This window comes from Eucalyptus grandis, chromosome 8 (assembly GCF_016545825.1).
Source record: "Eucalyptus grandis isolate ANBG69807.140 chromosome 8, ASM1654582v1, whole genome shotgun sequence".
NCBI classification, from domain to species: domain Eukaryota; kingdom Viridiplantae; phylum Streptophyta; class Magnoliopsida; order Myrtales; family Myrtaceae; genus Eucalyptus; species Eucalyptus grandis.
This window is the reverse complement of record NC_052619.1, coordinates 18,160,710-18,184,688: the sequence shown is the minus strand read 5'-3', so window position 1 is coordinate 18,184,688 and position 23,979 is coordinate 18,160,710. Positions and strand designations below refer to the sequence as shown.

At 37.9% G+C, this 23,979-nt stretch overlaps 1 protein-coding gene across 1 annotated transcript; it reads left to right on the top strand.

Moving 5' to 3' along the window:
- Positions 1 to 238: 238 nt before the first annotated feature.
- Positions 239 to 23,249, top strand: LOC104457039 (piezo-type mechanosensitive ion channel homolog). The gene is given in 24 exon segments (XM_039299280.1): positions 239 to 454; positions 746 to 979; positions 1,642 to 1,722; positions 2,120 to 2,279; positions 2,368 to 2,525; positions 3,739 to 3,895; positions 4,003 to 4,189; positions 4,940 to 5,052; positions 6,134 to 6,218; positions 7,491 to 7,704; positions 7,783 to 7,962; positions 9,637 to 9,762; positions 9,907 to 10,080; positions 10,224 to 10,457; positions 11,049 to 11,603; positions 11,606 to 12,589; positions 12,843 to 13,903; positions 13,905 to 15,335; positions 15,746 to 16,141; positions 17,591 to 17,749; positions 17,897 to 18,406; positions 19,828 to 19,972; positions 20,075 to 20,219; positions 22,164 to 23,249. Coding segments are annotated over 23 exon segments (7,440 nt in total). The 5' UTR covers positions 239 to 454; positions 746 to 930; the 3' UTR covers positions 22,300 to 23,249.
- The last annotated feature ends 730 nt before the right edge of the window (positions 23,250 to 23,979 follow it).

The following is a 23,979-nucleotide window of genomic DNA, read 5'->3' as shown; positions in this document are numbered from 1 at the left end:
TCTTTTACTTGAGGCCATCTCTCAAGACTCTTGCTTATCACCTAAGTACTTTCTTGGCACGTTTGGGCTGAGGGGTTGCCTTTGCCACACTCAATGAATCTCTTTCAAATATTAAACATATGAAAAAAAAATTAAAAATGCAAACTTTCAAGTTGACGATAATGCCCTCCCTAGAACGCGCGGCTTTATTTTTAACCTCCCTCAGCAAGGATATTCCAGTTTAACTTCCCAAGGCAAAGGCACCTCCCCAGCAGAGCAAACCCCGCCCAACAGATCCCATGCGTTGGGGCCGAAAACACCCAGCTTTACAGCCAAAAAAATCGTTCCTTTTTTCCTTATTTTAATCTAATTTCTTACAACCCATTTGTCTCGAAAAGCCCCACATGCATCAGATCACAAGCGCGGGACGAAAGATCAAGAATTCAGTGGAAATCTTGATGCTTTAGAGCTCCCGGTACGCAGATTTCCTTGCAAATCTCTGTCACTACGGCACTACGTCGTCGTGCGCGTTCGAATGTAAGAACGAGCAGATGGGATAAGACGTGCGGTTGAGAATGGTGGTTGCGTGTGTTCGTTTCTCCCGTAGGAATTTTCTTCGGGGGTTGCATTCCGACCATAATCAACGTCGTGTTCCGGTTTTATTTTTTTTTTTTTTTTGCCACGACCATTTATTTGGGAAACTAACGGGAGCCGGTTCTTGTTTCCGTTCTCCCCTTTTCTTGGATTATTGTTCCCGTCCGGGCAGAGGGCGAGGGAGGCTCCACTTTCCGGGATTCGAATTGGTAGTTGCTGGATTACGAGGGGGAGTTTCCGTGACATGGGTTTTCGTGATATAGGTTGAGATCGAAAACCCAAGTTGTTAAAATTCGCAGAACGCTATATATAGAAGGAGTTTCATCGCGAGTTGAGAAAGGGAAGGAAAATTTCACAATGGGGCACTTCATTTCTGGAGTCTTGTTGCCTCTGCTGCTTTTGGCAGGTAGGAGTTGTCCTCTGTCTTCAGTGTGATTTTGCTTCTTGTATATACTAGCTAGAACATTGGGGAAGGTTGGAGATATTGTGCATGTTGTTTCGTCGTGCTTTATGTTTTGGCAAGCTGTTTTGTAGAATCTTAATGCAGGGTTATAGTGAGCTTTTATGCAACTTCTTGTGTAGGGCCATTGCTGTTGGCTTTTCTGTACAATATTCTATTTTTCTCTCTAAAGTAGGCTTGTCATGTGTTCGCTGTAATTCCAGTGTAGCTTTGTGGACTGGATGTAGGTTAAACGTTAGTGTTTTCTGGAATAGGTGTTTGTTTTTCTGGTGCCACTTTGTCAGGTACAAATGAAAGAAGTTCACTTTCGAGAATACCTGCTTACATATGCATGTGAATTTTAGGATTTCCCCCTCCTTCTCTATTTCTCTCTTTTGGACTAATGGTGGACTTTTCCCTGATCAATTTGCTGATTAAGGACCCTGGTTGTTTTCATTGGTTGCTAATAGAGAAATAGGTTGTCCTTTTCTTTCCTGTTTTTCCTTTTCTATCTTTTGCAGAGTTGTTCATGATTACTCTCCCTTTTGAAGCTTACAGTATGGCATGGTTGCTTTTTGCTTTTTTTTTTTTTTATGCCATATTAATATTATCAACTTCATGTGGTGCAGCTGCTTTAATCAACTGGAGTTTGATATGTCTGGCAGATTTGATTGCATTCCTCGTGTTTCTGTTTAACGTATCGAAATTGGGTAAGCTACATTTTAACTCTCTTATGATGTGAGTCCTTGTTCCTGATTGAGCAATCTTCTCCTCCTTCCTCTTCCATGTTTAATGGGTATATTTTATGAATTGGACATTTGAAGGAAAGAGATGCTCTTGAATGAGAAACCACAGTTGCAAAATCCATATGGTGCATAAATTTCATACATCATGCTAATGCAAATTGATTTCTTATAGTCTCCATTAGTGATTTTCCACTTCTAAGCAAATCTTTTGCATCTTAATGCTATTGTCATGTTTGTTTCTCAGTAATTTTGTTGCTTTAAAGTTATCCTGTCTAACTTAACGGGTTTGTTGCAATAGTTTCCACCTGTTACTTTATTTGGAATTTTTACGTGTACAAACTGGCATTTGTTTTACTTGTAGGCTTTCGTCGTCAGAGGCCTCCCTGGTTGCTGTGGTCCATCATCATGTTTTCAATACTAGTAATGCTCTGTGAATCACTATTTCTTATCATATGGGCTATCCATGGGGGAAGATGGAGTGAAGCAGATGCTTCATGGGCTAAGCTTTTTGGATTCCTGACGTGAGAGTTTATTTTTCAGTGTCTGTTGTTCTTTTTAAAGAATCATGTCTGGTTTTTCTGAAATTCTTCACGTTTGGTATGTATGCAGAGTCCACTCCTGGAAAAAGCCCTCAGCAATTTACTTTTTGGCATTACACCTTTTAGCAGTTACTGTTGCTTTTCTCCAAATCAACTGGAATAGGTTTGGTCCAATTATATCGCCAGATTCATGTTGGGGGAGCTTTGTGTCTGTTATTCAACATTTGGGTGAGTAATTGTAGGAGACAATTTAGTATGTCTTCTTAACTTCTTTAATTAATTAGCATGTCATATCAAGTTCGTAACTTACCATCTGTAAATGTTATCTGAGACATCTTGAAAATTATGCGGCTGATCTAATATATGGAGAAGATGAGTAACAGTGAATTCAGTTCTACTGGAAAACTCTAATTTGCCATGGCTTATAAGGATGAATTTCATCCCATTATGTCCTCATGTTTATGGCTGAGGCTTTTATCAGTCAATGCTACAAGTTTGGAGAGGCCTCTGTTATATTACCTATTTTAGGTGGCTTGTTGGATACGGTAGAGATTACAAGAAAGATAAAGACCTAAGAATTGAAATGCAATCTGTTGATAATTATTCTTACTAGCTATAGATGAGTAAACTCTGCAATAAAAACCTTGACTGTGGTTTTTTTCACGAACTTTGTATTCTAAGTCAAGGTGCAATTTTAAGTCCAGTGTTAATGCCTTATAGGAGGTAGACCATTAAAGAGCTGAGGTAATAGAAAGTTAGTGACAAATCTGTTTGTCGTGCTAATGTGGGTTGGTGCTGTAACTGTTAATTATTGATATACACTTTACTTAGGTCTGTCTTAATGGCTTTGCAAGAGTGAGACAGTGTCAAAAAGAGGTTGCTTAAGACTTTCTTGGTTTGTCAAATATCCTAGGGTTTATGTTAAGAGGTTCAACAAAAGTGAAACCAAGAAAGTTTTGCACAATCTTGCTTTGCCTTCGTCACCCAGACACCTAGCCGGAATCCACACTTGCATTGCCCTATGGTTTTAGGTACTTGTCAATTCACAGCCATCAAGTGCTTCTGAGGAAGTCCAGATGTTAGATGATACATATGGTATACTGCAACTCTGCTATTCATGCAAAGCTGTACAAATCATCTTGCATCAAGTGGGCTTCTATCTGATTAAAAATAATCTTTGGTGCATTGGCAGCATCAGTTTTAAGCTAGCAGATATCCTGTTACATGTTATTGTGAATTTGGTTTCTCCCTCTTGATAATGGGTTCGTGACTTTGACTTTGGTTGTAAGAAGAGTATATTCTTCTTCTTCGGTGAAGTAATATTCTACACGAGGGATAAGCTTTTGTAAGAAGAGTTAATAGTCTTTAAGTTTGTTTTTTGCCCTCCAACTGACAATTTTGCTTGAATTTTCTTTTACCTGTCTGTCTTACAATATCATAGGTTCCCGACTGAGGATTGCTTTCTGTTTGGTGTTGCCTGCCATCCAGCTTGTTGTGGGAATCAGCTACCCTTCATGGATTTCTCTGCCATTTTTTGTGGGCAGCTGTGTTGGCCTTGTAGATTGGTCTCTAAGTAGCAACTTTCTTGGTTTATTCAGGTAACTTATTCAGTGGCATGTAAAGTTTCTCTTCTTTTGCTCATTCCATTTGCACAACATGCCTGCTCTTAATGAATCTAGTGCTTTGCAATTATACGGTTTTGAAGGTGGTGGAGGGCACTTCAGCTTTATGCGGGCTTCAACATTGTTCTGCTTTATGTGTATCAGCTTCCCGTAGACTTCCCTGAGATATCAAATTGGATAGCTGACTTCATTGGTTTATATAAAATATCTACTACTACTGAGTGGCCAAAGATTTGTTCTGGTCTTTCCCTTGTTCTTTTCTATATGATGGTACGTAGCTTCGAGTTCTTTGATCAAATGACTCCTGGTTGAGATTAGTAACATAGATCCTTGTTGAGACAATTTGATTGTTGTGATCTCTGTCATGTGTTGCATTTTTATCTCATTCTGTGTTCAACTACATCTTTTTCTAGAAAAAACTTTATCGATTGCCTGTTTGCTGGGTTTTTTTTGGAGTATTATGCAATTACAGGGGTTACTTTTCTCAAGTTATTGGACCTCTTGGAACGGAAGCACTTTCATTTAGTTGTTTAATTGGAGAAATGTTAGATCATCTAGCCAATGACAAATTGTAATCCTTCAGTGGTTTTTTGTTGACCTTAAAGTTGCATTTGGACATTGATCTCATGTTTCAGCTCTTTAACTAGCATAGAATGGATACCTGCGACATTTCCTTTGATTCATCAATGTTTACCCAAAAATGTGGGTACATCGTAGTCATGCACATTGGATAGGAAATAGAACCTATTACGAAATTAAAATTGCAGTAAGAGGTCAAAACATAATTGATGCTGTGAATGTATAAGAGAATCATGTGTACAGTATATATTCACTCACAACAAGAATTCACTTAAGTCAAGATCTGGTCCAACTTTGCCTTCTTTCTCATGATTGGAAACTGTTATGTTGACAGTTAAACCATTTTTATTTGAATCGTTTATAAAACCCCTGATTGTTTTTGGTTGGGTGAGTGCATTTGTTGCTTTCATGTGGTTATAAGTACTTTTCTTTTTACTGCAGCTATCCCATGTCAAATGTAATTTAGAGGAGATGGATCTCATTCTATCAACAAACGAGAGTAGTTTGACAGAGCACCTTCTTCCTTCCAATTCATTTTTCATTCGTGAGTCGAGGTACAGTTCCTTATGAGTTTCTCCCCAGTCAAAGCTCTGTATTTTAAGTGATAATTTCTGTTTTTTACTTGTATAATAAACAAGATAGAACAATATCTACATCTACATATTGCCTGAGCTCTTAATTTTTTTTTTTTTTTTTTTTGGGGGGGTGGTGTGGGTTATAGTGTATGATGAAACTTGACACTCCGCAATATATTTTCCCTCTTAATACTCTTTTAACAGTTCCTACTACTTAATATGAGAGGCTTTTCTTGCAGTTGCATTATACGTTCTCTGATCTCTTTTTTGTCTTTCCATGTAAGTGTAAGTTTCTACATGGGATGGATGTTCCATGAGGTAATGGCAAATTATATGTAAGCAACCTGAATAATGGGTCATGCCTAATATATTTTTAATTTAATTAATTTTGGTCGGCATCTATCTTAGTTTATTGTTTAACTCCAGAGGTTCCTACATGAAATCACTATATGGATAAAGCATATTATGTATTGTTGCAGCATGTGTTTGCTGTCAAGTTTAGATAGGTGAACTTTGAGTTATTATCACCTGCCCAGATCCATGATTCCCAAGGGAGGCTTTGCACCTAAAATTGACATCAAATAATATTTACAGTAGCGTAATTTCACATCTCATGTCTACTTTTTATGTTGGATAACATCTTTTTTTTTTTTTTTTTTTTTTTTGGTGAAATGTTGGATAACATCTTAACCTTTAACTGCGTCCAAAAGATATTGGAAAAGGCATTCTAACATGATCCCTGTGTCTACTAAGTGGAATGCGAAGTGGAGATTGAAAACATACATGTCATTGAAAGTGGTTGCATATTCTTTATAATCGAGCCGTTGGGAGGACAGTAGCTAACTAGAAGTGATAGTTGTAAATTAAAAATTTTTGTTTTTGCATATATAGTCTCTTGAATGACTTCGTCTCTACCTCCTTTACCTGGGATCAAAGTCTAGCTGCTACTGTTCGTCTAACTGTCTTTAAAGGAGCAGACAGTTTGAACTTTAGAATATTCTTATGCCATGTTTGGCTTGAAATACCTTTATAATTGATGAATTACATTGTCTAATTACAGATCCGGCGTAAGACATACCAATGTGCTATTGAGGGGATCAGTTTTTCGAACCTTCAGTATCAATTTTTTCGCATATGGTTTCCCGGTACACATTGCTAAAACTGCTATTATATCATGCTCGCAATTTGTCTCTTTCTGATAATACGTGTGATAATTGTCTTCATTCCTTTTTCTTTTTTTAAACTTTAGAGCATAATCCTGATTCTTAGCGGTGGCTGAATCCTCTTTTAAGGAAAAGTCTTTGTTTTGTCCTGCACAATAGTGTTTCGTATTTAACATAATGTTCATAATTAGCTGTTTTCTGCTTTCTTTCAGATGGGAAATATGATACCAGTTAAATCTAGATTATAATGGATGAGTTCTTTTTGCTTTTTCCTAGACTAATTTGCTTTCATCTTGCTGTCAATCTTTTTAAAGGTTATGCCTTTAATAATACCAACCAATTCAGCATTATGTGTGATGTATTTGTTGCTGATAAGATGGAGCTAATCAGTCACTATGCTCAGACCTTAATCTTTAGCAGGAAAATAATTCCTGACTTATTGCGCCTCTTCTTCCATTAAATGGACGCAATACATGTGCCATCGATCTAGCTAACCTTTTCTGTCATTAAATTGAGCAAATTGAATGAAAAATTTCATGCTTTTCCCATTCTAGTTATGTATGGTCCTAACTTCTTATGCTGGCTTGAATCTCAATCCCTGTAACTCACATGCCAAGTGGTTTGGGAAGATTATAATTTGCTAGGAAGGAAATATTAGTTAAAATGCTTTAAAGTGATAAAGTTGAACACCTGGCATTCAACTGATGTACAACTAACTAGCTTTCAACTGAGAGCCATTAGAGGCTTCATCTACATGATGGTTAGTAAATTCAGCTAAATAAGAATTTAAACCAAAAGCAGGTGGCATGTCACCAAGTGAGGGTATTCCAGATCTACATCAGCCATCCTCTGTGATTGATTATGGGTTTTTTTTTTTTTCAAGAAGTAAATGTGATAATCATTTGGTTGATTCAACAGAAACTTCTGATGGCCAGTTGTCTTTGGAATAAGACAGGACTGCGCAACTTATGCTCCATATGGTGCCTGTCCAAAACTGAAAGTACTCAAAGTTCTCATTTGATTATTAAAGCCTTAACTTCAGAACTGTGATATCATTATTCAGGGTTTACTTTTCACTGAAAAGGTTTTGCTTGTCTGAGGTGTGCCATGTCTGATTTTCTCTGAAGTCCATACCCTGCCTACAGTTTTTCATTTTCGAGCTATGAGCATGAGGGTTAAGCACTCAGGTGCTTGTGCACTTGTTTCTCAGAAATCTAGTTGTATGTCTCTAAAATTTTGTATTGAACATGACAGGTCTCCTTGTTTGCCCTCTCATTTTGGAGTTTCCATTTTGCCAGCATATGTGCCTTTGGCTTACTTGCATATGTTGGGTACATTGTTTATGCGTTTCCTTCTTTGTTTCGATTGCATCGATTAAATGGGCTTCTGCTGGTCTTCATTCTCCTGTGGGCTGTGGCTACATATGTATTCAATGTAGCATTTGCCTTCTTCAAATGGAAGCTGGGAAGGTATCTCCCTATTTTGCATTAAGTTTTACATCCTCTTCTTAGAAACTAGTAGAGATGTTAATTATTGATGCATGTTCAGGACACGGAAATCTGGGAGATGGTTGGTTTATGGCATTATCCAGTTCCCGGATTCTTTCTTCTTGCTCAATTCTGTCTCGGTGTTTTAGTTGCCTTGGGAAATCTTGTGAACAACTCTGTTTTCCTCAGCTTATCTGATGAGTATGGGCAACATCCAAATGATGACTCTTATGGAGAAGGTAATTTTGGGAAGAGGTGGAGGAGTACTATTATTTATTTTATCATGGGGATTGGCTAGTCATCCTTGCCATATGATCATGGTGTAATGTAATTGCTTTAGCTTGATAGTTTACTTTTCATTTGCGTGCATGGATCTTATGCATTGTTGTTCTTCCTGGTGTAGCCAATTTTGTTTTCAACGTTCTGCAAATAATTTTTTGCTAGCAACAGGGATCAATTTGAATTAGATGCCAAGGCAATTGAAAAGACTGTAAAAGGTGGACTTTGTTTGTCATGTGTTGCAAAATACGGATGTATAGGATATTAATGCTCTAAGTCAATGACAAGACAAGTTCATTAAATTCTAGAGAGGAATACCTGCAGTTGTATGGCATATATATTTTCAGTCAGGGAAGTATGTTGCTGAATGTTAATAAACCTCTAGATAAGTAGTTCATAGAAAATTTCCTCTGCTAAATATTGTGTTGATATTATGTGTTGGGAAAGAGTACACTTTTTTTTAGCATTGGAAAGAGTACACTTAACTTAGTAAGAAGATGCACATGAATCAATGTATCCTCGATTGTGATTGTTTAAAATATGAGAGTTTATCCAGAAACATTTGTGGGGTCCAAAATTGAGGATAGGATGAGGGAAACACAAATCAACGCTTGGTGCGAGGATGACCTCAAGATTCTTCAATGAGAAGACATGACTTTATAGGAGGAGATATGTCAAAAGGATATGAAGATGAACCCTTTAAAATGAACATTATTAGAAGTATCTTACAGAACAAGCGGCGTTGAATATTGCCTATCCTTGTAAGATGATTCATTTACCCCACTCCAGGAAGAGAAAAAGGTCCTTATTTGATGTTGAGGAGACTTCAAGTTGATGAATGATGGGCATGTTTATCTATCTGTCATGTTCTCATTTGATGGTGCTACTTGCATGAAAAATGTTTTTGAGTCATGTGTCGATCGTATTGCATAGCATCATATCCGAATGTGGTTAATATAGAGTCTTGTTGACAATTGCCAGGTCATGATTTCAGGAAAACTAGTTTTTGATGTTGTGGTCACTGTTTTAATGAACTTTTTGCTGCCTGTCATACCTCCCGCCCCTGATAAGGAACTTGATACAGCTTATCCACAAACTTTTGGGTCGGCATTCTGGCTGAGAATACTGCTTGCTAGAAATATGATCCTGATTCACCTAAAATGATGATGATGGGTCAAAATGAGTGCTTTAAGACTGATTAGGAAGCAAGAATACCTCAAGAAGTAAGACATTGACTTTTAAACTCTATGGGATAACAAAAAATGGGGTAATTTTGAGGATTGCTGGTTCATTTCTCCTACATTGATGTTCAGTGATCTACTTCAGTATTTTGGCGGTCCCTCCCTTTTGCCTCAAAAAGTATCTTGTTTTAGGATATTATGGCACCATTGATGCATGTGTTTAGTGGGACATTGTGCATTAAATGAAGCTGACATCATCATGTATGCTTTTTATTACTCCTCCGTGTTGGATACAAGTATCTCAATGTCCCTGTTTTTTATTTTGTCATGTCATACTTAGTTGCACATTTCGATTTTTAAGACTTTTCTTGTTTAAGTCATGTCTTGCTATTTAACATCCTGAAATAGGCATATCTCCAGTTTGTCTTCTGAGGTTTTGTATTTTGAATGCAGTAGAGGATACCAAAGTATTGATTGTTGCTACTGTTGCTTGGGGACTACGAAAATGTTCAAGGGCTATTATGTTGGCTTTGATATTTCTCATAGCAATGAAACCTGGCTTCATCCATGCTGTATATAGTAAGTAACTGCTGTGTGCTTTCATATTCAATTTAATTGAGTTCTCACAACTAAATTTATTTCATTCCTCAGTCTCTTGTAATGCTTATTATGTGAGATAACAGAATTTCACTAATTTCTGCATCCTTCTGATCTTTGCCTCAGTGATATTTTTTCTGGTGTATCTATTGGGCCATGAGATCGGCAGACAGATACGACAATCCCTGATCCTCCTTTGTGAGGCTCATTTTGCACTGCTTTACATTCTTCGGATTAGTTTGATTTCTAGAACTTTAGAAGATACATCCTCATTGAGCATGCAAATTCTGTCCCAGTTAGGTATGCCAAACCTTTCATGCTTCACTTTTACACCTATTCTTTCTTATAAATTGCCACTAAGTGATTGGTCTATATTCTGTTGCAAGAGTCTGAATTTTGTTTTTCTTTTGTTTTGGTGGGGTTGGCTGGGTAAATTGCTGCAGGTCTTCTGGATCGTGACAGTTCCTGGGACTTCCTTGAAATCGCTCTGCTTGCTTGCTTCTGTGCGATCCACAATCATGGTTTCGATATGCTATTTTCCTTCTCAGCGGTTGTGCAACATTCACCTAGCACCCCAATTGGATTTGGCATTTTGAAAGCTGGTCTGAGCAAATCAGTTTTGCTGTCCGTGTATGCTTCTCCAAACACTAGATGCACCCAACGAAATGCTTCCTCTGGTATAGTTTGTTATTCATTTTCACCCAGAAAATGGGGTTAAAATTTACATTTCGGCACATTAAATAGCACTCTGAAAGTGTAGTCTCCTTTAGAAATTGTCTGGACAACTGTTAAATCTATGCAGTAATTTTTTCGAGTGCAGTGCTACTGTATATTGTATTTCTCCTTGAGTTTATTCTTATGTAGACTTCTCGTGACTGCACAGTTGTACTACGTGTAGAGCAGTTGAACAGAAAACTTTCTTGTGCACCATCAAAACAAAGATGAATTGGGATAATTTAACTCTGGATATAATACCAAGCCCACCATCCTCTGCCAAAATCTTTCAAACCCCAATACACCCCTTAAATTCCCCCATGCAGTTTCTGCATGAAAATTGATTATCCACTGGTTTAATCGCATGCGAGTAATGACTGGGCTTTATCTATTTAGATGTGGTGGTGGACTTTTGACTAGTTATGCACTGTTCAGGATGCCAGATTCACTTGTAGAGGTTTATAGAGGAAGGGTTTTGTTTACTGTTTTTCTAAATTATACGACAGGTATTTATAATTTGCATTTCTAAAATGTAATTTCCTTTCAATTTCCAGAGAGAAGGATTGCGTCGTTTCTCGGTGCAATTGGGCAGAAGTTCCTATCTGTGTATCGCTCATGTGGCACATATATTGCTTTTTTGACAATCCTTCTAACGGTTTACTTGGTGACACCCAATTGCATATCGTTTGGCTACATTTTGCTTCTCCTATGTTGGATCATAGGAAGACAACTTGTTGAAAGGACGAGAAGACACCTTTGGTTTCCATTAAAGTTTTATGCAATCACTGTGTTTATCTTCATATACAGCTTGAGCAATTTCTCCACCTTTGAGATGTGGTTGTCGGGGTTGATTGATCTTCAGTTTTACTTGGCCTACAACTCAGAAGCTTTGCTGTTGCAGAATATTTGGCAGTCTCTTGCAATCCTGATTGTGATGCAGCTTTACAGCTACGAGAGGAGACAGAGCAAGTATATCCAATCTGATAATGCCAAACTTATGGAATTTGGAGTAGTTGGATTTATTAAGAGGCTCCTCATTTGGCACAGTGACAAGATAGTGTATATAGCAGTGTTCTATGCATCATTGTCTTCAATTAGTCTCTTTGGTTTCTTTATCTGCTTGGTCTTGTCATATGTTCCCTTTTACCTAAGGGATCTCGAATCCCATCAAAGTTATTCCTTCTTTATACAGGAATTCTGGTGATGACAGAATATCTCTTTCAGATGTGGGGTGCCCTGGCAGGAATGTTTCCTGGACAGAATAACTTTAGTTTAGCCAATTTCTTGGGTTTTGAGTTATTTCAGTCAGGCTTTTGGGGTCTAGAATTGGGTTTAAGGGGAAAAGTGCTGGTGATATCTGCTTGTACCCTTCAATACAATGTCTTCCGTTGGTTACAAAAAGTACCAACTCACATTTTGAGCAAAGATTACACCGAAGAACCTTGCCCTCTTTTTGTATCAGCAGAAGTGTTTAGGGATTTTTCTAATTCAAACGGGGAAAGCAAGCCACCTGCAGATTTGCCTGCAATTCCTTGTGAAGCAGAAGGCGTGAGAGACAATTTGTCTTCCTCAGCCTCTGGTTTTTCTCAAGCATCAAATAATGTACCCAAAGCTGGAGGCTCTGCGGCTGGCATTGCTAGAAAATATTCATTTGGATATATTTGGGGAAGCACCAGCGAAAGCCACAAATGGAACAGGAAAAGGATTATCACCATGAGAAGGGAGAGATTTGAAACGCAGAAGACAATCTTCATAGTCTATATAAAGTTTTGGATGGAGAACATGTTTAATCTCTTTGGTCTCGAAATTAACATGGTGGCCTTGCTCCTTGCCTGCTTTGCTTTGTTAAATGCCATTTCTATGCTCTATATTGCACTTCTTGCTGCTTGCATACTTCTAAATCGCAATGTCATTCGGAAATTATGGCCAGCACTTGTCTTTTTGCTTGCTTCCATTCTTGTCCTAGAATACCTTGTCATTTGGAAGAGCACACTATCTGCCAATTCGCAGACATCAAGCAAGGCTGAGGTACATTGCGATGATTGCTGGCAAAGTTCAAGCTCGCATTTACGTTACTGTGAAAGTTGTTGGTTAGGTAAGGCTGCCTAGTAGTTTAATACTTTTGCCAGTTGAGAGTTTCTCTCCGTTATTGCATGAGAGCACTCCTAAAATCGAACATAGCATGTTAGAGGCACATCAACTCATCATAGTTTATATCGTTCTTGATCTTTTTCGGATGTCCCTTTGCTTACATGTTTATTAGTACATTTCACTTATTTTGTCTGTGTTCATTATTTCCATGGGAGTGTTTTCTCAAAATCTGTGATACTTGTGCCACTTTGATGCAGGTCTTACCATTGATGATCCTTGTGTCCTGATCAGTTACTTCATCGTCTTCATGCTTGCTTGTTTAAAACTTCGTGCCGATCACAGGTCCAGCTTTTCAGGGTCATATACTTACAGAGAAGTGATATCTCAGCGCAAAAACATATTTGTATGGAGAGACCTCTCATTTGAAACTAAAAGCATGTGGACAGTTCTTGACTACCTGAGGCTATATTGTTATTGCCATCTGTTGGATCTCGTGCTTGCTTTAGTTTTAATTACTGGGACCCTGGAGTACGATATATTGCATCTTGGATATCTTGCCTTTGCTCTGGTTTTCTTTCGAATGAGACTCACTATATTGAAGAAGAGAAATAGGATTTTTAAGTTCTTGCGGATGTACAACTTTGCAGTTATTGTTCTATCTCTTGCATATCAATCTCCTTTTGTTGGGGATTTTTGTGCCAAAAAATGCAAGACAGTAAATTATATATTTGAGGTGATTGGTTTTCACAAGTATGATTATGGTTTCCGCATCACCGCAAGATCTGCACTGGTTGAGATCATCATCTTCATTCTCGTGTCAGTGCAATCCTATATGTTTTCTTCCTCAGAATTCGACTATGTCTTCCGATATCTTGAGGCAGAGCAAATTGGTACCATTGTAAGTGAACAAGAGAAGAAAGCTGCATGGAAGACTGCTCAGTTACAGCACATTCGTGAATGTGAGGAAAAGAAACGTCAGAGGAACACACAAGTGGAGAAAATGAAATCTGAGATGCTCAACCTGCAAATTCAACTTCATAGTGGAATCCCCACTGCAAACTGTGACAGCACTTCTCCAGGTAGCGAAGGGCTTCGGAGGAGAAGGAGCTCTTTAATTTCAAATAAAGATGCTGGGATGTGGGATAATGAGAATAAATTGCTGAGAAGACAAGATCATGCTGTTGGCGAGGAGTCTGTATTTCCTTTCGAATTTTATGATTCTCCTGCCAGTATGAATGCTGAAAGTCTTCCTGTGATGAATTCAGCTGATCATTCATTTGAGTTTTCTCATTGTGAGATCACTGAGGCTGAGGAGGATGGTGGAGGTTCTTTATATGATTCAGATAAGAAAGAAAGTCAGAGGTCAAGCTAAGGATAACCCTATAGTTTCTGCTGTACAGCTTTTAGGAGATGGTGTTTCCCAGGTCCAATCTATCGGAAACCAGGCGGTTAGTTCTCTTGTAACCTTCTTGAACATCATGCCAGAAGATATGGATGCCAATGAACCCACATCACAAGATGATGGGAAGTATGAAGAGATGGAAAGCCAGAACATGGGATTTACAGATTTGAATCGTTCTTCATCTCTGCAATCTGATAAGAGTGCTGATGCTGCAAGTTTCCAACTAGGGAGGATATTATATCATATATGGTCCCAGATGCAGTCCAATAATGACATTGTGTGTTACTGTTGCTTCGTTCTGGTCTTCCTGTGGAACTTCAGCCTGCTGTCAATGGCATATCTTGCTGCACTCTTTTTGTATGCCCTTTGTGTAAATACTGGTCCTACTTATATTTTCTGGGTTATTGTGTTGATCTACACGGAAGTTTATATTCTACTTCAATATCTTTACCAAATTATTGTCCACCACCATATATGGACTGCTGATTCGGGCCTCCTTCATGAGTTGGGATTTCCTGAACATAAAATGACATCTTTCTTTGTTATTGGGATACTGCCGCTATTTCTAGTCTACCTATTTACCCTCATACAGAGCTCAATAACTGCAAAGGATGGTGAATGGACGTCATACACTGAGATAAATTGCCATAGGGTGAATGCTCTGTGCAGAAAAGAGGTCCTTGTCAGGGATAGCTTGAGCAAGAAGGCTGAAGAGCTGCTGTGCCACATGATAAACATGGTTAAAATGACGATCAGAAACTTCTTTTGGTACTGGAAGTCACTGATACAGGGGGCAGAATCTCCACCTTACTTTGTTCAGGTGTCCATGGATGTTGGTTCATGGCCTGATGATGGGATTCAGCCAGAGAGAATAGAATCTGGAATCAACCAATTGCTGAGAATAGTTCACAGTGAGAGATACACGGATAGAAATCCTCATCTTTGCCCATATTCTAGTAGGGTTCATGTTCAAAGCATTGAAAGAAGCGAAGAAAAGACGAATATAGCTTTGGCAGTTTTTGAGGTGATATATGCCTCACCTCCAACAGAGTGTACTTCTGCAGAATGGTACAGGTCATTGACTCCTGCAAGTGATGTAGCAAAAGAGATTACTTTTGCACAGCAATCTGGATCTGTTGAAGAAATGGGATTTCCTTATATCATACTTTCTGTAATAGGAGGTGGCAAAAGAGAAATTGATCTGTATGCCTATATTTTTGGTGCAGATTTGACTGTTTTCTTTTTGGTGGCTATTTTCTATCAATCTGTTATAAAGAACAAAAGTGAGTTTCTTGATGTATCTCAGCTCGAGGATCAATTTCCGAAGGAATTTGTCTTTATACTAATGGTAAGTCACTCTTCAACCACTCTGTTGCTTTTCTTTCTGGTGACGATTGTGTCTATTCCAAAGGAATCCAAGCAGATGGTTTTACTCAGCTTGAATGTATCAACCGTACACTCTCACCAATTTGTTTGGTCGTTTGTGAATGCCTTTTCTAAATTGGAGATTTGAAGACTATAAAAATATAGCTAAAATCTGAAGTTTTGTGCCCTAGAATGCTTGAATGTTTTTCTTCAATTATCAGCTAGTTATGGGGCTAATAATGTTATTTACTGGTATATGACATCAGTTGAGTATTCTTTGCCTACTTAGTGCAGTCTGTTGAAGCTGTGACACTTCAGTCTTATTTCTAGTATTCTTCTGGGCTAGCATGACATGTCAATTTGCTTCTTACCGCATTAAGTTCTTTCTTGCAGATAATCTTCTTCATGATCGTGGTTGACCGCATAATTTACCTATGTTCATGTGCGCTGGGGAAAGTGATTTTTTATCTTTTTAGTCTCATTCTTTTCACATACTCAGTAACTGAGCATGCCTGGCGCTTGGGGCCTTCCCAGCAACAAGCTGGAGTTTTAGCTCTTCGTGCTATATATGTAGCAAAAGCTGTTTCTTTGTCATTACAAGCCATACAAGTACGCTATGGCATTCCTCATCAAAGCACCTTGTATCGACAGTTTTTGACCAGTCGCGTCTCTCGGGTCAATTACTTAGGCTATAGGTTGTATCGAGCTTTGCCATTCCTTTATGAGTTACGGTGCGTGCTGGACTGGTCATGCACAACCACATCCTTGACTATGTACGACTGGCTAAAGGTGAATTTCTCTCCCTTTGCACCCCCACCCCCTCCCTTTTCCTGAGAAATAAAAGGGCACCTGAGTGTGTCCTGATTCTGATCTTGTTGCTTGAACAAATTTCTTTTGTTTTGGGAGTAGTGACGTGGATAAATTCCATGCTCTATTTTAGTCTCAGGTACTTCTATCAAATTAAGCTCACTCAATGATATAGGAAAGAAAAGGAATAAGCACCTAATTGTTCTTCAGAACAATGATATTTTATAATTGCAATTCCTGGCTGCTTGATCATCATCCTTACCATTTTTACTCTGTTGTGAGACCTTTTACGTAGCTAGAGAATCTCATTACTTGGCTAATCATGCTGCGATACCTCAGAACGTCGTGTAGTGAACTTCTAATGGCAGTAGACTTTAGATACTGGAATAACATGATGACTTTTGCTCTGTCCTTTTTCACTAATGCTAGTTTTCGGTAGTCTCTATCATCTTCTTTCAACAGTGGTTGTTGGTCCTAGGATTTGAGGTACAACTACGTAGCTTGGAATTCACTTGAGTGGCCATTTCTTGAGATGAATGAGATATATCCCTTGACAAGTTGATGAATCATGTATACTCTTGCTTCAGCATATTTTAGTTCTTCCATCCTTATAGAACCTCCAGTTTAAGGATGATTAAGCTGATATTTAGCTTTGGAACAATTTTAGAGGCCCCATGAACACCTTTTATGTGTCTTGGTTGGATCTGTAAGAGCCCTGATTGCTATAGAGAATGCAAGAGTGGAATGTGAAGCATTTATTCCTCTGTCACCTTCTTTTTCTTCCCGAGGCCTCGAGGTTGAACTCAGACTCTTTGATTCACATTTTATCTCATTCCTGATGGCTAACTCAAGTACTTTTCCCGCCCTGCCCTAGTTTTGCCATACCTGGTAGTGTTCTAGACAATCCTTAAAGATCTGTTGCCATAGGATGACCCTTTATCTTATTCTCTTCTTTTACCAATTTTCCATCTTCCACATAGTTGAGAAGTGAGAATAACATAAAAGGAATGGAATCATGGGGCTTTTGCTGTTAATTATGTTATCTTCTGGACTTATTCTACCTTATTTATGTGACTGTAGTAAAATGGGAAATGTCTCAAGGATAACCACCATGAAATCATCTGTGGACACACTCAAGGATTTCAAACAGAATAAATGTGCTAATTGTGATAATTGTGGTATTGTATATATTTTCTTTCTTCAGGGAGTTGATTTTATCTGGGGCCTCTTGCTGCATTATAATCTGAGCACCTTGTTATTATTGACAGACAATCTTATTGCTCTGTGATTTTAGTTCTTATATTTCAATAGAATACGAAAGTATCTTTGTTTCATGATCTAAGAATGATTAACCTACTTACCTCCGAGGCTATTCAATGGACTTTGCATGTCTGTATAGTGCATAGACTGATTCAATGCCTTCTCTCTTAGTTGGAAGACATTTATGCGAGCCTATACCTGGTCAAGTGTGATGCAGTCTTAAATAGAGCCAAGCACAAACAAGGAGAGAAGCAGACCAAAATGACCAAATGTTGCAGTGGCATCTGTCTATTTTTCATATTGATATGTGTTATCTGGGCCCCAATGCTGGTAAGACATCAGAATCTTGTTAACTCTACATGATGTTATTTATCTTCCAGTTCTTGTAATATGCATTTAGAACTTGTTGGTAGAAGGCTCATTAGACTGTTATAGATGAAGTACTCTCAAGCAACTTTTCCCCCTTGACTTTGTCAGATGTACAGCAGTGGTAACCCGACTAATATTGCAAATCCCATCAAAGATGCCAGCGTTCAGATTGATATCAAGACCATCCGTGGAAGGTTAACTTTGTATCAAACCACTTTATGTGAGAAGCTCCCATGGTACGAGCTCAACACTGATGTTGATCTAGATCCTGAAGGTTACTTGGATACTTTTGATAAGAATGATATCCAATTGATATGCTGCCAAGCTGATGCAAGCGAGTTGTGGCTTGTCCCCAATGTGGTTCAGTCTGGATTTTCTAAGTCCCTTGAACATGATGTGGACATGGGCATATCGTTTACCTGGGTACTTACGAGGAACCGACCCAAAGGAAAGGAACTTGTGAAGTATGAGAGGCCTGTCGATTCTCAGGATCTTCCAAATAGAGAAAATATCCAAAAGGTCCTCAATGGCTCCAGCAACGGCTTTAGGATACATAATATCTATCCCAGGTACTTCCGTGTCACAGGTTCCGGTGAAGTCAGACCTCTTGAACAGGAGGTAAGTTGGTTAGTGAGTCATTGGTCAGTTGTTTACCTACATACTCTCTGTATCTCTCTCTGTCTCTCTGTGTGTCTCTCTTTTTCTCTGTCTCTCTCTCACATACACACACAAACTGCAAAGAAGTCCATGCATTACATGCCTATATTTTTGTGCAATCAGGCTGTCACTGAATGTTTCAAGAGTGCATTTGTGCTCACTTTTTAGTACATGATGCGTGGTTCATCTGCACTCCTTATATGATATCTTTCCAACTATTACTTAATAAACTAAATCGGTGAAAATACGGGTGTACAATTTATATTCTGATTAACTTAATAAATTAGATACATGTAAGAAACCTATGCTGCTAGTGTAATTTAAGAATATTCATACAAAAGCATATTCCTTATGGCTTTACGCAAGTTGATTGTGCAATTTTACTGTAGTATGGCAATTGAATATGAGAATGGGGCAGGAGACTCAAGCTTATAGCAAAACTTGCATGTAAACTGCTACTTTTGATGTTCAGATCCATTCTGTTCTTGCATTGTTCTATATTCAAAAGCTTGAGTTATGGGAGAGACGCGTGATCATCCATGGACAAACATATTGGTTTTAGCCGAAAAATGTGGAAGTAGTTCTAGAATTGTGAGGAAATATAGGGTTAGATATGTAATTACATCCCTCTAGGATATATGATGCTAAGATTCACAGGACACCTGCCATTGTATATCCAGTCTTTCGCTGATTGATAAATGCATGGTTTCATATATGAGAACTCTGGAAATCTCAAAGTGAATTCCACATGATGTAGCTTGAATTTCTTTTTAAAAAATATTGGGTCATGGCAGCCTTTTTCTCTCACTTCTGGCAGTGGGCAATGGCAAATTCTTTATGAAAAGAATGAGGGCTTAAAAATCTCACATTAATTACTTGATTGGGATATGTTCTCCAAAGAGTTTTTTTCATTCACTTTCTCATTTTTCTTTAGAGAATCCACCAAATTTTTTTGGCTTGAGTCTTTCCCAAGCAGTGGTGGGAGAAACATGGAACCGATATAGTTGACATGTGTAGATCGTGATGTCTCCACTTCATGTTGCTTGAAATAAAAGAACTGAACTCATCAGGATCTAATTAACAAATTTCCAATGATGTGCTTAATCATATCATGAAGTTAGATGACATGGAAGAGGTAAGCCCATCCCTTCTTGAATTTTAACAAGGTAGTGGACTCAATTCCTGCAGTAATTTGCCGACATAGTTGCAGCCTCAACTGTTTGTTTCCAATGGTGGTTCTGTTAGGATTAAATTCAATGATATGATACATGGCATCTGGGAAAGCTTTTAGATCTTTACTCTCCTCATTGGGCTTGTACTTGTACTTGTACTTGCATACTGATATGAATTTCGAGGACAACTGATCCACCATAAATTATCAGGTTAATGCAGTTAGTGCAGACCTTGTCATGAATCGTGCAGAACAGCCGTGGTGGTCCTTCCATGATATAAATTCATCAGACGTCAGTGGATGTGGAGGATTGAAGGGACCAATGGCAATTATAGTGTCTGAAGAAACACCCCCCCGTAAGTCATGGAAGTACAGATGGTTTTTTCTAGTGAATCAGAGAACTATCATGATATTGTGTGACAATTGCAGTTGACTAATATTTTGAATGTATATTTTAGAGGGCATCCTTGGTGACACGCTTAGCAAGTTCAGCATCTGGGGCCTCTATATTACTTTTGTGCTGGCTGTCGGTCGCTTTATCAGACTCCAGTGTGCTGACTTGAGAATGAGAATACCCTATGAAAATCTTCCTTCCTGCGACAGGTAGTAGATTTCTATATTGCCTTCTCTCTATTTTCTCATCACCTTGATTCTCATATATGCTCATAACATTATGCTGTATATGATCAATGTCGGTTGTCATTTTTTTGTCAAGCTTGCTTGCCGGAAACAATTCATTAAGAGTATTTTATTTTTCTGAATAAAACTGTGAATAAGTTTGAAATGAAACTCCTTAATACAATAATGCTACTATTGCATAACTAGGGTCCAGATGTAAATTGTTGTCCCTTGCATTGTAAATGTCAGCTTTAAGAGCAATGGTCTAAAGTTTAGAAGAATTTTGTTTTCTGAATAGCCAATAAAGTAATTGCTTGAAGAGTGCACTGTTCTCGAGAATAATGTGTGAGGACAAATCGAGTTTTACTTTTGAAGAATACTTATGTATTGTAGGTTTCACATATTTACAATCCGTCTTAGTTGAGGTTTATTTTTGTTTGAGACATGGAAATACGGGTCCAAGTTTAATCTTTTATCGGCTTTTCAAATTGCAATGTGGTATTTGGTGGAGTGCCAGTTCCATATGTATATACTTTTTTCTTTTCTCTATCTACTGTCCCTGAAGAAAGCAAAAAGATGGATGAGTTGTTTCCTTAAGCCAAAGCAAAAGGCCTTGTCTAAATTTTCCAAAATCAATATATTAAGGGTGGGGCTATTTCCACACCATTTTTGGGTAAAATACACCCTTTCTAGTTAACTGACCAAATTACCTTTTAAATAGCAATACTTTTCGTACTTACTTTTTCTAGTGCAAATTCATAATGATTGATTATCACTTTACTATTTTAGTTTACTTAAAAGGTTTTCCTTTTGTATTCTTTGAACCTAGAACAAAAGGAAATTTTATTTTTTCACCGAAAGGAGAAACCACCCATCGAAAGAACAATATATGGAGAGAAACCAAATTCGACATTTAAATATTTTGTTGTTGTGTAATCTTGAAAACATAGTGCCGCCTGTGAGATTAAAAAATGCTCAAGATTTGGTGCATATGAGTCGATTTGAAGATGAAAAAGACGTCATTTTTCAGATCTAGCAAGTTTTTTGTTCTTCCTTTTTTCATGTTTCCAGTTTGACTTTGGATGAAGTCATGTGTACAAGAAATAAAGCTAATGACCCAAATCTGAATACAATAGAGAAGGTGGAGATCTGCAGTATGGATTATGTGATTACATCAGAAGATAATTATTATATGTGAGACAGATATAATAAATATTTGATTTATTTAGAGGGTAACCTGGTCGGTCAATTTTAAAATAATGTGTTCGAGCTGTCGCACCCGAATTATAATTTAACTTTTAAACGTTATGAAGAACTTTAGGGTGACTTTACATTTTGACATTCATATATTTTTAAATATTTGAGGCGTTTAACATCAAGACTCCATTTACTTCATGGAAAATAAATGATTTAGAAAACATTTCTCTAAAAACAATCGCTTGTATGGTTTATAATAATTAGTCAATGGAAAATGTTTTTATTATCAAAAACAATTAATTTTTAAACATTTTCATAGGCGATGAAAATATTTATAGATTTTCAATCATTTTTGTAGATGATACAAGCCATCAGCTTTAGAAAAATATTTTTCAAATCATTCATTTTCCAAGAAGCAAACAGAGCCTAAATAAAATCAAACTGTAAATGCTTAAGAAAAAGACAAGCTAAAAGCAAAAGTTGCACCAAATTTCAACTGTTGTAGCGGTTCTCTTGGTAATGAAACTCTAATATTGTAATAACTGGCAACATTATGCTTGTGTTACCTTCACTCAAGATTACTTTCAGTTCTCATTTATCCAAATCTGGAATTACTACTTTTCTGGATAATCTAACTTCACTATAGAAAAGTTTCATAAAAGATTTTGGATAAAGCATCTACTGGTATAGTTTACAACACATATTAAGCAGCAGATATTTGTCTTGTGATAGGTTGATGGAAATTTGCGAGGATATATATGCTGCAAGAGCAGAAGGTGAACTTGGAGTGGAGGAGGTCCTTTATTGGACACTAGTTAAGATTTACCGGTCCCCACACATGCTTCTTGAGTATACCAAACCTGACTAGGTCATGCAAAACAGGATCCGAATCTTGATCTGATCTGACTTGGGAGTTTGGCTAGCATTCAGTTGAGAAGCTGACAACATGCTTCATGGATTGGAGCTAATGAGCTGCAGGACCTGTGCTCCTTATTCAGAGGATTCAGAGGACTTAGTCTGTTTCTTGATAAGAAATAGGCCTTGCTCTTCTGATTCACATTGGTCAGTGTTCATCGAGGATTGTTCTTTTAATGCTAGTTCTCCCACTGGTTATTCTATGGCCAAATCACAGGTTTTTCCAAGCAACTGAAGGTGACCTTTTGCCTCTAGGCTTAGATGTACATACCCTGTTACTGCCCGTGTAAGTTGCTGAGTTTTGATATTAGAAGAGAAATGTAGGTTCCTAGAAGGTGATATTTGGTGAACCCTTGATAACATTCTTTTGTTTGTAAATACTTTGGAACAAGTTGGGAAAAAATAGTTTCTCCAATCTAAGCAAGTTTGTGAAATGGAATATCTGTGGCTGTCCCAAAGACTTCTGTCTACTTATCTTGCAGATTGGAGCTTTGTGCTGTGCTTTGCTTTGGGGAAGAACTTGCGATACTTACATTGGTGGAAACACAAGCTTTTGTGATATTTTCTCAAGGAAGACACAAGTGGGAAAATGGGGAGGTAAGATCAGCACCATGCACTGGGAAGAAACAAGAGCTTTTCATATGCTTACTATCTGCATGAATAAAGGAGGGAATGGAAGTTGGACCCTGTAAAGACATTTTGTCAACTAAACTGACTTTCTTCATAGCAAAGGTAGACGGATTAATAGTTATCCACATGATCACCTTTGGTCCAGTCATTCCTCACAATTGAAACATGAGAAGTTTCCATCCAATTAGTCGTTTTTTGGATTGGTAGTTTAATTTGTTTGAAAGACCAATACCTGCTTCAATAATGAAATTGACAGATGGATTGTGCTTTGAATTCTCAATTTGGCCCTGTTACGTCTTCAATTCGTTTTAGTCAGTTCGTGCTCTGGCCATAAGGTATCACTAGTTCTTGCAAACATGGCCTTAATATTTACTATGTGACATATAGACTGCATCTCGATAACAAAATATGTTCCCTTCCATGAGAGTTTTGTTTTTTCTGTTTTGGATGCTTCGGATTTCAATGGCAGCAAAGCCAGTAAGCAGCAGTGTCATCTAATAAATCTAAATTGAAATGTAATGGAAGATGAGGTTTCATTTCCTTACTGAGATTGAAGTATGATTTCTTTATGTGTTTTTTTTCGGTTTAAGCCGGGCAAAGATGGAGCACATGGAGTGTGAGCTCGGTAACACCAGGGGTTGGATTCGTATAGTGAAACTCTCTTTCTTGGATTCATTTTGCAAGATGATGGAGAAGTAGACACAGACCTCTCTCGTGTACTGCCTGTAGGAAATAGAAGGCCGCTAGATGCTTGTGATTATGAGATGGTCGGTGGGGATGAAAGGGTAGAGAGACGGGAAAAACAACTTCGGAGACAAAACGTAGTAAAGCTCCTAAGAGTTAACTAAGATCTTTCAGAGTCCTAAATAGAGAATCGAGTGCAATGATATAAGAAGATTCATATAAACAATCACATCCTGGGAAATGTTACCATCTTGACGTCGCTGCTACTGCTGCTTGTGGCGAGGTTTCATTTTCTCATTGACGATCTGAAATGCTTATG